The following is a 16511-nucleotide window of genomic DNA, read 5'->3' as shown; positions in this document are numbered from 1 at the left end:
CAAGGCCTATTTTTTCGTCTCGTTTGTACCTCCATATGTAGACTTGCCCAAAGCCTGTGGGCATGGAAATATCAAAACAGAGTACAATGAAGGGATAAACTTCAGTAGACAGTCACGTTATTGTCGAGGTGATCACGAAATTGAAGCATATACAACAGAGGGGCCTCTACTGTCTATGATTGAAGCTGCTTTGGCGACTGACACGTACATATGTACATTGTTGGGTGAAAGCTCTGTGTGGCAGGGTTGTGCCAAATTGGTGGCAGCACCTCGGTTACGGCGTGCAGTTTCTCCACCAAAAACAACTCATTTGTAATCCCAAACTCGCACTGAGTTTCATTTTCAAGCACACCCGCCTTGCCTGGGTACACAATTAGCCCTGCGTACAGGTCTTTGTGTTCCCAGCGTTATTCAGTTCCTCCACCAAATACAACCCATTTCTAATCCCAAACTCGCACTGAGTTTCGTTTTCGAGCACACCCGCCTTGCCTGGGAACATGATTAGCCCTGCATACAGGTCTTTGTGTTCCTGGCGTACAGACCTGTATGCAGTGCTAGGTACACAATGTGCTCAGCTGCGCATTTGAACTTACGCAAAACCCACTTTTGGGAGTGGGTCGGAGGCACTGAGGCTGTAAGTGACGTATAGGGTCTGGGCAACTGTCATTGCGATGTACTCACTTTTGGTTCGAAATGCGATGCAATTGATACAAATAATTATACGATACATAGAGAATGACAACATTCGAACAGATCTTGTGTATCGAGAGGTGACTCCAAACGCGAGCAGTATCGACAGTACAGTACCCGCTCGGCGCTGTGTCACGGTGTCAAAGATGCTACACCGTGCACTGTTCAGTCTGAGTGCGATGTTTCCAAGTTCAACAAGTGATCATGTCATGTTTGTAAAACGAACCAACGTAATGGCAAGAAAATTCCCTAAAAATCTTAAAAGTTGACGAAGATTTGCTAACGATCAAATGCACAGAAAATGCACTACTCTGTACCTGTTTCACTATTACCACATTAATCTGACATCGTTTTAGTTTTACCATTGACCCAATTGCGTGTATGGTTTTATTTGTTTCACAGTCCGTGTCATCGATACTATAATCAAACTTACAAGCAAATGCCCTGTTTATTTCACTATTTGACAGTAGTTTGTGAGACGTGCATTTGTTTATGCGCCGTGAGCTCATCGATATGCATTGTGCTTAAAGTTACTGTGTAGGTGACGGCCGCTCAGCGTTCTAGCTGTACTTTGATAGTTGACGTATGCATAGTAGTAATATTGGTTATGTGCTGGGGTTCAATAATGGTGGTTGGTTCGAATTGCGCGGACGCCCTTACCAACATTGAACCTTGCCGTAAAGAGCAAGAAGGTGGTTTTACATATCCTTGAAGCCGTCCATAGTCACAATTTAGGTCTCCTATTGATTTGACCGGGGATTTCAGTCATCGAAAAAATGAAAAAAAAATGAAAAGATACAAATCATGTCCCTTTAATGTTGCAATGCTGTTGCAAGTGTAACATTATTGCCCCATAAACATTTAGTCAGCAGAACTGAGGTTGATTTTACCAGACCTTTATGGATCTTTGCTGTATTTGTTCCAAAAAAGTCAAATATCTCATCATGAATTCCCTGTTCGTATTGCAAAAATTTGAGAGTTGCTGCACGTTTCACCCTTGTATTTGGTAGGTAGATGTATGCTCAACTGCTAATTGGAATTTGTTCCAATGAAGTTATCATTTACCAAAGTATGCTAATGAGCAGCAAAAGTGTAAAATTGGTGAAAATCTCTATGACTATGAGTCAGAATTTTACATCATGGTGATGATTTGCAAACAAGCACAACCAATGACCTCCAGGCCAATAATTTGTTTTTCATAAATATTTTGATGAATTATCAAATATTGTTTATATTAATGCCTTGCTATACAATATTACAAGAGGACATCTTTACTTTTGGTATGTTAGAATGTATCACTAATTATAATGTACCAGGCTGGATGGTGTTGTATATGTGTATGTTTCCATTGCAAAAGTTGCCAACCATTTAAGTATTTCGCCTTGGTATTTGATGGATGATGCATCAATATGTTCAGATGCACTTGACATTATTAAGGCCCATAGAAGCTATACAATATTCTATGTACTCACTCAGGCCTGCAATTTCTTACCAAATAGAAGCAAAGTGTCATTGACACATTTTTTTAAACTGGCTCAGAAGCGATCTAACCTCTGTTGTGTGAACATGGTATTATGTTTAGTTAAGGGACTTGATGATGACTTGTTAAAATGTGGTCAAGAATGCTACATTCCACCAACATAAAAGTGAACAAACTTACAGATGTTATTAATTTTATCTTCATTCCTCCATTATAGGTAAACATCGAAACTATGAGTTACTTTGCAATTTGAATTATTTTCAGATTTCAGTCTATCATCACCAATCAAATTTTTGCATATAACTAATTTCAGTTAAAATGGAACAATATCTCTTGACTGAAATAAACAAGGTTATGTTGGAGACTGTGTCAGCAAACGATGAAAGCAGTCACAGACAAAGCAGGTGTGAAATGACAGCAGTAGATGGGAAAGTTGAAGAGAACAAGTGTGAATCTGACTACAGAGTAGTGAAAGAAGAGAGAGTACATACATCTGTTCAGTCCTCTGCAGGAAGTCACAAGCATAATGCATACAGCCTAGAAGACAATTCACAAAACTCTCTCTGTGCTTTGATTCCAGTTTTCAAGGTAATAAAAGATATCTCACTTTACTTCGATTTCTCCCGTTTTGTTTCACAGACATTAGATGGTAAAGTATTTACTCAAACCATGTTGGTATTTCATGCGTGTATGTTTAGTTCAATCCTGCTTGACACTGGAAAGTTTTTCAAAATCCTCTTATGAACAATCAAATTTTTATATTCTCATGAAATTAAGAACAAAGTTCCAAATTGTTTGTAGCCAGTAATTATGAAGTTACAGTATTGCCATGGAAATTATTGCACCTTCATGAATTTACATGTACATGTCTTACATGTACAAGCTCTGTGTGGTCAGACATCTGACAGTCAATCATTAAAATCATTCCAATATTTTGAAAATGGCAAGGGTCTGGATGGAATCAAAGGTGATGCTTGAAAGAAGATGGCAAAGAGATAGGTGGAGAAAGGGGCATAGATGGTACTGACATAGCTGAATTGTGCACAGCAAATTTTGAATAAATGAATGAAATGTTACAGAACAAGCCTGAGGCTGTGTGCCATGTGCAAAAGAGGGAGCTAATACGCTGAGAGAAATCAATTAGGGTGCTATTTACAACTGCTAATATCTAGGAGTGTGAACTGGGCAATGTAGCAAACTCACAGAACACATGGCACAGATTAAACTCGAACCAACAGCAGCTGTTGATATAGCTGACAAAATGAGACAAATCTGTTGGTAAAAGAAGTGTAACAATGCTAACTAAGTATACCAGCAGTGTATAAATCTCAGTAGAAGTAACATATTATTCAACAAGCCGAGACCATGCTGTTACGAGAGTAGCCCTCTGAGTAAGAGCAATGTTCATGATGTATTTATGTGTAAATAGGTTATTAAACTAAAAATATTCACAATCGCCCTCAACTCTTAACTCCTTAACATAGTCCAGAGTATAGTGTCTGTCCTTGACACTATTTTTAGCTCCCATATATGCATATGTGTATTGGAGGTATTCTTATAAGGTGGTAAAATGACGTCTGTGTGTATGTATGTATGTATGTATATATGTATGTATGTATGTATGTATGTATGTATGTATGTATGTATGTATGTATGTATGTATGTATGTATGTATGTTAGTCCGTCCAGATCCATCTAGACCGCAACGGCTGCCATCTTAGTATTTGGTGTACAGGTGCACCTAGGGGTGGAGATGTTAATTTGTTCAAATGAACTTGTCAGTGCCAAAAATATGCAAATGAGGGGAAAAAAAGAAAAATCCTGCAAATGGCTAAAACTCAGTAAGCATTGGTCAGATTGAGTTGAAACTTAGTTTGCAGATTTGTTTAGGTACCCTAAATTATGCGTGCACAAATTAGGATGAAATTTTCATGTTTTGTATTTTTAGGGTATTTTTTTCCGTTTTTAGTCAAAAAATCATGTTCTCTGAAATCACTTGTCTGATAGGTCTGAAAGTTAATATTCATGTTCCTCAGGATAACCTCAGTCAAGTTTGTACAAATTGTGTTGATATTATCATATTTGTAATTTTAGGGCAATTTTTTTATCCAAAAAGTACTGATCTGATAGCTTTGATATTTGGTATACAGGTATCTAAGATTTATCTCGATATAATGTATTGAAGTTAGGTTGAAACTGCAATTTTTTTATTTTGGGGGCAATTTTTGCCTTTTTTGGTCAAATTTTTTTTTCTCCTAAAACTACTGATCTGGTAGCTTTGATATTTAGTGTACAAGTTCCTAGGGTTTATGTTAATAAGATATCTTGAAATTAGGATGAAATCTGCTATTTTGTATTTTAGGGGCAATTTTTGTCATTTTTGGTCAAAAAATTTGTTTCTCAAAATTTACCAGTCTGATTGCTTTGATATTTAGTAAACAGGTTCCTAGGGTATATGTTAATATGATGTATTGAAATTAGGTTGAAATCTGGAATTTTGAATTTTTGGGGCAACTTTGTGAAACTGTCAATTTTACAGGGATATCTTTCATTTTGTATTTTTAAGACTGTTTTCGGTAATTTTATATCTACTGGAACTAAGAGTATATAATGTGGAGTAGCATTTGATATGGTAAACTGTATTTGGTGTTGAAATGAGCTAAAAAAATCATAGCTGAGGTGACTTTAGCAGGTTTGGTTTCCAACAAATATATTCCAAAGTTTGTGCAATGTTTAAGAGTATCAAGAGTATGCGAACCAATTTTTGCACACAAGATATGATGAGAAATTTGGATCCAGGATAATTCCAGATGTCGTAATCCCCCCCCCCCCCACAGTGGAAGGCATTTCTCTATCTATAACTGATTTAAGTGCTGTTTACATTTGAATGATAGCACTCATAGCATTAATTAAAACATCCCGAAGGTTGTAAATACATTTCCTGCCAGCTGGTCTTATGTAAGAGGTGGAACATTTGATATTCAGGAGGGGGTAGGGGCTAGAAGATTGATGAGGTAGCATTACTTTTTAGCTACTATAGACTATAGTCTATAGAAGCTATTGGGATGGGTATCCGTCCGGCGTCCGTCGTCAGTCTGTATGTATGTATGTATGTATGTATGTATGTATGTATGTATGTCCGTTTGTGAGGCGTCCGTCCACTCAAATATCTTGAGAACCGCAGTACTTACTGATTTGATATTTGTTGTGTAGATGAAAAATATGATTTTGAGAAACTATTTTTTTAATTTTTTGATATTGTTGAAAATAGGCAAATTAATGCCAAAAAAGGTGTTTTTGGTAAAAAATCTTCTTCTTCATAACCGCTGGTCAGACAGCTTTGTTATTTGGTATACAGGTCCCTAGGGGTAACCCACTTAGACTTGTTCAAATTGTGATGAAATATGCAAATCTGTATTTTTAAGGAATTTTTTTGTCATTTTTGGTCAAAATTTGACTTACATTGTATGTAATTCTTGTACTGTATAAACCCTATCAATTCACCCAGAAAAAAATAATTAATATGATTTTAAATAATTGAATTAATTAGGAAATCATCAAAGCAAAATAATTTTAGTGTAGAATTATCAGAAAGTTCAACTTTTTTTGACAGTTCATAGTGAAATGCTTACCATCTTGGAGGATTAAAACATGTAAAGGCAACTTTCCTGAATCCCAACTTTGACATATTCTGAACCGTCATTTATTGTGCCCTGTATGTTATCTAAAAGAAATTGCTCAAAATAGTCAATAGAGATAGAGATAGAGATAGAGATAGAGAAAGTTCTAATTTCCATTTATGGTTGACTTGGTAAGGATAAAATAAAATTACTTTTTGAGGAAAAAAATAGAGTGGTCAATTAAAAGAGTGGTCAAAGTGATAGGGTTTTTATGGTAAAGCTGGGCTGTATAAAGATTCCTCATGTGCTATTTATAGCAATTATGCAATCTGTGTAAACAGTGCAATGAAAGTGTAACATGATTCCTTATAATGCTTTTGATGACCTTGAACTTCTTAAGTTTCAAACCTTTGTCTCTTCAGTGTGCTTTCTCTGAGTATGTACAGTCTCAACTTATTCAACAGAACTCACAATGTTAATCAAAGATATCCACCTTCTTCATCAATACATGTGTCACAAAAGGTTATTCTCTACATAACTCAACAGAGCTCTGTCAACTGTTGAGTTGCTTGTTCTTTCAAAACCGCTGGTCAGACAGCTTTAATATTTAGTTTACTTGTCCGTAGGATGACCTTAGTGAGATAATTTCATACAGTAAGGAAATACTTAATTTTGTATCCATGTCTATAGTAGCTTCAGGGACTTTGGCCCTATGTTTACTAGATCCCTTATACATTTTTTCCCACTCTTTATTTTTTCCCCACTCTCCCACCTTTTCTTTTTGTCAAGCTTCTCTGGCTAATTTTTTTGTTGACATTTGCTTATGTATGTAGGATCTGCTTGTCCCATTGCTATAGAAGTTGATATGCATGTTCCTAAAGATGACCTCCAGTACATGTACCTAAGTTGCAGACCTTATTTGCTTTTGTCATTCTTGTTTTTCTGGTTTAAATATTTCTTGAATTTACCAATTCAAACCGAATGTGAGCACACTGTCCTTGACTGTATTTTTTGAGTGATTGTGTTGCACACCTCGTGAGTATTTAGGTTGCAGTGGTGAGCATATCGACTACGGGATCAATAGATCGATCCGAAAATCGATCTACTTAGCAGGCTACCCAGCTAAGGAGCGCCTGTGCGTAAATCTTGATAAGCAAGTCTTGTTTACTTTAATTAGAATGTAATTAACTCTTGTTTATATTATTATAAGCAGTAGTATCAAGTTGAACAAGCTGATATTGACAAGTTGGTCGGCTGTTGGAGGTTAAAAGCTGTAAAAATAAATGTATACATGTCTGTCTGTTTGTCTGTCTGTCTGTCTGTATGTATGTATGTTAGTTAGTATGTGCGGATGTATGTCCGTCCACATTAAAAACTCCTAAATCGCAGCACCTAACATCTTAATATATGGTGGACAGGTGCACCCAGGGCTGGAGATGTGAATTTGTTGAAATAAACATGTCAAGGTCAAAAATATGCAAATGAAGGGGAACAAGGAAAAATCCTGCAAATTGCTAAAACCCTGTAGCCACTTGCCAGATTTGGTTGAAACTTGGTATGCAGCTCTTTATAGTGACTTAAGTTACATTTCTTCAAATTGTGGTGAAATTTTGAAAGTTGTATTTTTTGGGCGATTTTCCCGGGGTTTTTTGTTCCAAAAATCCCCTTTTCTGAAAGCGCTCATCCTCTTGCCTTGAAAACTTGTATGTATGATCCTAGGGTTGGCCTTTGTCAAATTTGTTCAAATTGTGGTGAAATATTCATATTTGTATTTTTGGGGCAATTTTTCCCATTTTTTGTCAAAAAATCATTTTCTCCAAAAGTATTTGTTGGATTGCTGTAAAACATGATAGTCTTGATCCTAGGGTTGTTTTCTGTCAGATGTGTAAAATCATTATGACATGGAGCATTTCATATTGCTGGGGTATAAGATTAATTTGGACTTGCAATGGAATTTTCTTAGTCAACCTGTAAGAATGCAATGTCATGTGTGTACCAGTAGTTAGTATATCTGTAAAATGGGAGGACAGTGTCATTGACACTATTTTTATACAAAAAATGCTATACTGAAACGCCCTCTAGCGACAGATCCCTGTTTAGTTTGATATATTCTAAACTTTTTTAATAGGTATTAAATAAAGTTTAGTTCACTTAAATACTGCAAATAATCCCACATTTGTCACACTTAAAACGGGCCTGTTACACAAAGTTTGCTATCTTGGTGTGAACTGTTTTGACAAACCAGATTTGAAAGTCGCACCTCAAAGTAATTGTATGCTATATCGCGACAAAAAGACCATTTCCGGAAAGAACGCTCGCGGAAAGAACGTTTGTACGCGTGCGCAGATACAATGCGCAGTACGAAAATCCGCATAAACCGGAACCTACATTAATGATTGTTTGTTGAAATCTCTCCATGTACCTGGTGTATGGGCAAAATGTAAACATTGGTTGCATGCTATGTATTTCAGTCTATGTCAAATATTGTAAATGAAAAATCAAGAACAGTTTGCTGTGTGCTTGTAAAAGATAACATATTTGTCAATACATAAACTGCCTTGCAGATTGATTGTCTTAAAATTATCACAGAAGTAGAAAATGAAAAGAAACTAATCAAATTGCTGTAACAAATTCACCCTGCGTACCTATTTGCCTATATTTAAAGGTATGGAAATCGATCCCAGGGCCTAGGAGTGGCACATGTAAAACAGTGTGTATCTTTGCGTCAAAGGCGGAATAAACTATGAGTGTATCTATTTATCCAGGAAATCTTAATCCCGACTGCTATGTTTGTACGCATATAGAGCCAGCCAACGTTAGGGGCACAAAAAACAACACGGGGAACAAACAGGCAGTGGCTTTGAACAAAATCAATGTACCCGGTACTTCACCGATATTCGTAGCTTGACGCACTTTGAACATAGCTCGTAGGGTTAATTTATTGTGTATTATAAAAAATCTCCAGGCCACTCGGAACATCGTAAGATTATGATCTCACTCGTTCGAATACTACACTCACACGGTAGGGTAAAACTGGGAACTCAGATCGTGATATACTGCTTCCGCCAAGCAACCATAATTATTATTGCTAGTCTCTGTAAATTTTGCCGACTATTCGTTAGTAGTTGTCGAATTTTTGTCCGAAAACTATTTCAGTGAATGACGTAAGGTTCAAGACGTGAGTGCGAACGCAATATCGATATCGGGAAAGCAAAATCTAGACAATCGAGGAAGAACATAAGAGTCTATTACATGTAATCTGTGAATTAAATGAATCCTAGGTTACTATGAAAGTAAAAAAGGTAATGTTGTGCCCTGGTTGGGAAAGAAAAATTGATTAAAAAAACGTCAGATAATATTAGAGCAATTTAGTAAAAGACAAGCTCAGAAAAACGTGTAGAGAAGAACGACATCACGGCGATCTTCAGACCTTTCATCATGTTTCAGTCTGAATGTCAACATTTGATGCTATAATCTATTTCAAGTGTCTCTTTTTGGTCAAATGCGACAGAGATGAGTCAATCGCGATTTAGTTTCATTGCCCCGACCCGACAGGAAATAATGTAGCTCATGGGCACCTGCATGATCGTGGCATGAACGTATCCAATGGGCGTCCACTGCCTCGGCCATTGACCATGCATCGCCAGCAAACAACGGTTTTAGATGTCACGAGAGCATTCTTTTCACACTCTGTGAGCGGTTGAGTGATTTGGGTAGGCAATTGGATTTGGATCGGACTTGAGTTGATTTCGGCCGAAAACAGTATGAAAAGTAGTTGTTCGTGCTCCGTCCAAATTGGATCCGCATGTTGCTGGTTTTGTCCATGGCAATCAGCAGAGCCATGGTGGGAGGCCGTATAACACCTGGAACACACAGCATCGTACGCAGGGCTAGGCCACTATATACTTCCAAAAGCGATCTATCATAAAATATCGTACTGCAGGTCAACATACACATCACCCATTGTACACAGATCAACAAACAAACAGGGAGAGGCAATCTGCTTGAAACCATGAAGCAGTCCGTTTGTGTCTGAACTCATCTGAGACTCGTGTTCAGTAACCGTTGGTCAATTATTTTGCTCAGTGGTAAGAATCGTTTATTCATTGTTGACATCGTAATCGATCCGATGTACACATCAAATGTTTGATCGTTTGCACCTTTTCGCGTCCCCTCGTGATTGGCAGCTGTTTGAATGCTTTCATCTATGGTTCTGTGGACTCTTTGAACACAACATCGAAGCAGTTTGGCATCAAAAATCAACTTAAAATGGAAAAAATGAGAGAATTTCATCAATAAGGTGATGCAACAAGTATTCACAAAACGTAATATGTTGGAACAGTGCTTTAATTTACACCATGGTTGTTGAAAGCTCCAGATTTTCGGGAGCATTCGTTGACGCTGTTACCATACGCCACTCATATTGGATTATGAATGCCCAGGGAGATAGGGGGTATGTATAGGCTCCCCCTGCCTTTAACTATTTTATCATTACATTCAGCTGTTTATTATATCTTTATCACTCTCCTTGGGCCAAGGCACACTTGAGGGCCAATGTCATCACTCTGTGCCAGTCTGTATATGTCAGTCTGCCTGTATGTATGTCCATGTTTCATACAATTGTTGGCTTGTTTTGATAGCTATATGGGAGCGAACAGTGACATTGTCACTATTTTTTCATATGCATGTCAACTCTGTCAAAATACAATCCAATATGGCCTCTGGGCTATCATTTTGTGTCGATTTTTCCATGTTTGAATTCTATCAAAGACATGAATGAACAGATTCGAGTAAGATATTATACAAGACATTTTACGAGATAGCATGTATGTATGTCAACTAGACCCCATACCTGGACATGTCTGAATCAATATCATTCAAATTTGGTATTGGGACATTTATCATATGATTGTTAACTTTTTCATGACATGATCCAACATGGCCGACCAGTCATCATTCTTTTAAGATTTTTTCATGTCTAAGTAGATCAGTTAATCTTGGTACAACAACATTGTCTACTCATCATGTATATACATATGCATGTCAATTTGTATTACAAAATGATCAAATTAAATGTACTGTCACTTCCCCATGTACAAATGCATTTTCACCCACTTGGCATGATCTCACATAGTAACTTTAATCCAAAAAAATTGTTTACAGTACTTATGTTTCCAGGGGCCTTCAAATATTCACTATTACAGGTATGATAAAATGCATCATATCGTACATGTTGTGCTTCACTAGTTTTAATGATCTTGACCTGATGATGAAATATGAACTTGCAGGATAAGGGTCAATCTCCTGTTTTGAAACTAAAAGTTCTTGTTTTCATTTGATGCAAACATCAATTATTAAAATGTCTGTGGATTAAGTTTGAATAGAATTGGTTCAGACACATCTAAGTATTAAATGCTTGTGGACCTGAAAAGTAGTAACCAAATGGCCACCTAGAATAGCAAAGGATTGTATCATATAAACCCAAACTGACTCGCATATGTATGTATGTGTATGTCAGTGTACATTATAATACATCAACTATGATTTAGATCTGTTCAGGTAAGTATGGTAATAACTGTTAACATTAGAACAGTGGTGCTCATCAACCATATTGGATTGTATCAGGACACAAACTGACATGGTACTTTGTTCTATTGCAAAGTTTAATTGAAATCAGTCCATGTATGTCTGTGTAACAGGCCTATGTCCTTTTACTAACTTTAATCTAAATTGGTCCAAGCATGCCTTAGTTACGTCAATTCTTCATATGCTGACCCACCAAATGTACAAACTCACAGCCATACAGCTGAATGACATTTGTCCCAGTGAACACAAGTCTGAGGTGCTAAATATATACAATTGTTAGAAGGTACTTAAGAATACAAAAAAATATTCAGACTATTTCAAAGAAAACAAGAATACGTTATATTGACATTACTTTCTTGCTTAAGGTAGTTTGGCCTCAAAATTCAAAGACTGCAACTTTTGCTCACATTTCTCTCAAATTAACTTTTATCATCCACTTTCGTAATCAAGAATAATTATTTGGGGGGTCCCTGTGCAAAGTGGTAGTAGAGAAACAACCCAATATTTAACAATATTTAAAATTCAACATGGCCACCATTCCTGTGTTATCTCTATTTCTGATTTTCACAAAAGCCAGTAAAAATCTTATTTACCCCATAAGCTTCAAAATGAGCCCCCACAAGAAGTAGGCCAAATGGAATATCTGTCCATGAGGCACATTCTACCTCAATGAGAAATAAAGTCTTCAACATGTTCTCATGACAGGTTTCATCTTGAGTGTACTCAAAGTTATAGAAATTCTCAATGTACTAATTTTTGATCATTTAGCAGGACTCTTGGCAAGGTGTGTCATCATTACTCCAGATACCTGTCCTCAACAGTGCAACTAAGTGGGATGATGTTGAGACAAAATTGTTGATTTGGATTAAAGCAACAGAGGATATTACAGTGAATGTAACTAAGACAATACTTGATTGGATGCAGACAATAATAAACCAAGGTAGGATTTACAATTTCATGGACAGAGGATAATGTTGTACAAATGCTACTACAGGGATTAAAAATGCATTGTGGCTGCATAATATCTTTTGCAGTATGCTTGAATTTATCTATGTGTTAAAAAATTGGTAATTTGTATATTTAACAAACTTTAACGTTTAGTGACATGGTATATTCATGGAGCTAGAAGGGGAAAGAGTCACTTAACTTCCTTTATTATAAGGTGTCTATATGCCGTTATCGCTTTTGTTCAAATGTCCTTTTACACCATGTCATATACTGCGAGTGCTTTCAGCAATCCGCGGCATCGACTCTGAACTTTGACCCTAGTAAGATTACTCACTCATTTGAGTACAGGGGTCAAAATACATGCGCACAAGTTTGCTTTCAATAGTGCTCGACACAATGGTCTCATTGATACTAGGAGTGTAAGCGACAGTAGAGTTTTAGGTAAGTTATGACTCTGCTTGTCTTTTTCCATGCCTCAATGCATCAAATCAACTTTGACTTTCCATTGATTGCCATATCATGCTCCCATTTTCTTCAGTATTCCCCAGTACTTCAGGATATAAACTTTCTGATGATCTGTGCTGTAAGTGCAGCAAACCGTGTCTTTTGCCACCAAATATAGGCAGTTTTGCATGTTCTCAAGGTAAACTTCCCTCATCGTGCATGCCTTGTCTTTCTTTTAAATTAGAGGGTTTTTTTTCGCCACATATAAGATGTTTACTAATGTATAGATAAAACGTAACTGGAAAACAAGACACATGTATGCTGTATCAGTATTAGAAATAGCTACACAATTATACAAGACTTCTGTTGAAAAATGTGTGGTATGCAAAAGTACAGGTGAACATTATACGTGAATATTTCTACAGCTGTGATACAGAGGAAACCAGTCATCTGTGTTTTTGTCTGTCAGTCAGTCTCTCTCCATTGTTTTTATGATGTCCCATTAACAAGTCTACATGTATTTATGTCCTTCTCTATAAAGCACCGTTTAATTGTTAAAACACTGTTCATTATTGTGAATTTTGTGCTAATATATATGTTCATGTATTATTACACCAACAGATTCAACGATGATTGATACTGATAAGCATAAAGCCTCACATATTTTCCTCGGTAACAATTCATTGTACTGACCATTCCAGGTGAAGTGTGCAATTTCCAGTTTTGTTTGTATTTTTCAAACAAACAGTATTTCTTCAGTATATTGGTGATGTCCATCCAGATTTCCATCACACCATTTATTTTAATACAGAGTGCAATTTCTAAGATTTAGTGATTGTAAGTGGCTATGAATGTTAGAATTAAATAACCGCCTGTAAGTCTTGTTAAACCGGTAAACTCTCGGTAGGGCCCCTACCGAGAAAAAATCGATAAAAATGGGCGGAGCAAAACAAAACTAATATGGTATCTTTGTGAACAAAAAGTAGCAAATTAAAACAGCTGGTTGAACACCTCCAAAAATAGAACGTGCACGCCACATAATGTAAACATTGACTGCACGGCGACTTTACGTATACTATTTTCACCTAATTTTACGGTTTACTTTCCATACGATACATCCACTCATTTCCCCCATTTGTTTGTCTTGAACCCCAAGGTTTGTCTTGAACATAGACTTTTTCGAAGTCTTACTGGAGCAGAGGTTCGGCGCGGCGTCGCCTCGGATTTGTACAAACCGTGATGACGTTGCCAGGCGATCGATCGACACTCCTTAGATCTCATGCGTCATGGTATACGTTTCTCGTCCGAAAACGAAGCGTTTGTCATTATATTCTGCGCGTTTTGAATGATTCAACGTAATGCGTATCAAGACAGTGGCAATAGCTATCCGCATCTTTGTATACGGGTAAACGATACAGAAATCCAACGAGTAGTTTTTCTGCCACGGGATCTATTATCGGAGTTTTCCTCGGCTCGTCATAGTGTACATCACTCTGCAGGGAGTCTAACTCTTGATTGCAGAGTCGTATTTGCCTTGATGATGAAGCACCGTTTTGTCCAAACGCCGTCCTAGAAATGCCGCATTTCAGGAAAGAACGGGAAAAAATCAAAACAGTTCTAAAGAACAGCAAATTCGCCTACTAGATGTCCAAATTTATCGAGTGTGGTTATTCCAATGGACGACGTTGGACATAATTACCACAATGCTCAACGGCCGAGTCGTCTACCAAATTTTGTAGAGCTTTTGTCTTACAAACAATCCTTTCCTTATTCGACCTTAGTTTAGCGAGGCAGGGCTGTGTCTCCATTATAAAACGTAGTTTTCCACAGTTCTTGGATGGTAGTTGTAGTTTTCTTTTCAAAATTTCGTTGTCTCATGAACTCGGCGCTGTCGCGGATGGGAGGGTACCGACGACTATTCCCCCAGCTTCGATTACAGTTTTATGGTGACCGAAATGAAATGTGGTGTCGATTTGTTGTCTTGTGATTATTTCAAAAAGCTTCTGAAAAATATTTATTTTAGAAATCAAATCTGTTAATATTTAATCACTAAAATAAAATCAGAATAAAGTGATCGCATGATCTCTCGGAGTATTCATTTCAATGTCATCCCTCCTTATAAAATGGCGAGTTCTAGTATTTCGCTACTTTGAACGATCCCGCCAAAATCGAGTGCACTGCACTTCTACACTCTCCACGCAGTCGCGATACTAGTTCATTACAAACGCGTGGTAGTCAGAGTCAGACTGCTAATCACACTATGTCAGCTGGCTTTATGAAGATAGCGGTCACTGATGAGCACTAGAGGTAGCCTCGGGAATTTTCTTTGCCAGGAATGAATTGGAGCTAGCTGTGATGGGGATCGAGCGCGGACATTTGAGTGCAACTTATGGGACTGATTGGTACGGTGACCTCAGCTGCCGCCGGGGACGTTTGCCAACTCGACGTCTGATCAGCATAAGTGACCCAGCAGTGACGACCGAATATGCCGAAGGCGATAGCAGGCGTCAAAAATCCCGGTTTTGTCAGCATATGGATTCTGGAGGCTACTTGTTTTGTGTGACATAGGCATGCACGGCTTTAGATCGGGAAGAAAATGTATATCACTTTTGGAAACAGCTAAGCGTAAGCGATAGTTACGCATATCGCATTGCGATGATTGCGCTTACAACAGTACGTTGACTAGAGGGTAAAACTTGAAATTTGAAAAGAAGACAGAAGATATACAGACAGTGTAGACAAAGTGAGAGATCATGCCAGAATTTGTGCTGGTACTTGTCCGTGGTCTCAACCCGAACATACCAGACGTACTTTATGTCGGGCATAAATGACAGTATAGGCCTTCCTGTCTGTAAAATGTACGGCTCAGGTAGGCCAACATAAATGAAAACGGTCCTTTTCAGGACCAACAAATTTTCCAAAAAGAGAACTACCGAATCAAATGTGTTTGCATGTATTTGTTATACACAGTGTGTGTGCGTTTGTATCTTTCGGTACGCTCCGAGTATTTGGTGTTTTTCCCCGCGTTGAACAATCAACGCTACGTACGTAAAAGTAAACAACGTATCGCTCATGACTCATTTGCAATTTACATATCATGTCAATCATGCAGATTCAAACTGAACATCGAACGTTACACCAGCGATAATACCGGCACATATTTTATCCTTTTTCTGGTTCCCGACGTAATTTCAGATTTAATTTCGTCAGAAACCAAGTAAGTTGTGCTCCAAATACTTATACACATGTCCCTCAATTTTCAAGAAAAAATTAATCGGTAGATTTCTAAATTAACGTTTTTATCGACGACGTCCAGAGCTACTGAGTACGTTTGAATACCCCACCATTATGACCACTCTCGTAGGTTCTCGCGCTTTTATACGGGAGTTGGGGCTTGTTAAGTGTTATTAATGTGTCAATGATATTTAAGCTTATCATCTACGGTGTTCTAGAGTATTACCTAAATTACTGCCTGGATGTTTAGTCAAACTATGCCAAAACAACTGCTGATATTTGCCTTGGATCTTTTCAAACGTGTGCAATTTCAAGGAATTTTGATTTGTACATAGCTTATAAGTTGGCATTTCATTATGTACCACTGCTATTCATCAATTGCTTTTTATCTAATGTTTTATAAATAAAGTGAGCAAATTATTGATATCTAGCAAATGTATTTTCATCTTTGTTTGACATCCACTATAATTTATATCAATTTGAGATATACTGTTATCTTTCAATGTTTC

At 37.3% G+C, this 16511-nt stretch overlaps 1 protein-coding gene across 5 annotated transcripts in view; it reads left to right on the top strand.

Annotated features, from left to right (window-relative positions):
* The window catches only part of LOC139150530 (codanin-1-like), a 98009-nt gene that overhangs the window by 62462 nt on the left and 19036 nt on the right, over nt 1–16511 (top strand). For 3 of the 5 annotated variants that reach the window (XM_070722955.1, XM_070722953.1, XM_070722956.1), the window contains 2 exons: nt 2484–2758; nt 12145–12316. In XM_070722955.1, the coding sequence (XP_070579056.1) occupies nt 2484–2758; nt 12145–12316 (447 nt within the window). Of the gene's footprint in view, nt 1–2483; nt 2759–12144; nt 12317–16511 lie in introns of those variants that run through there. The other 2 variants (XM_070722954.1, XR_011556240.1) reach the window with 2 other exon arrangements.

This window comes from Ptychodera flava, chromosome 14, assembly GCF_041260155.1.
Source record: "Ptychodera flava strain L36383 chromosome 14, AS_Pfla_20210202, whole genome shotgun sequence".
Lineage (NCBI taxonomy): Eukaryota > Metazoa > Hemichordata > Enteropneusta > Ptychoderidae > Ptychodera > Ptychodera flava.
This window is presented reverse-complemented; position numbering and strand designations above follow the sequence as displayed.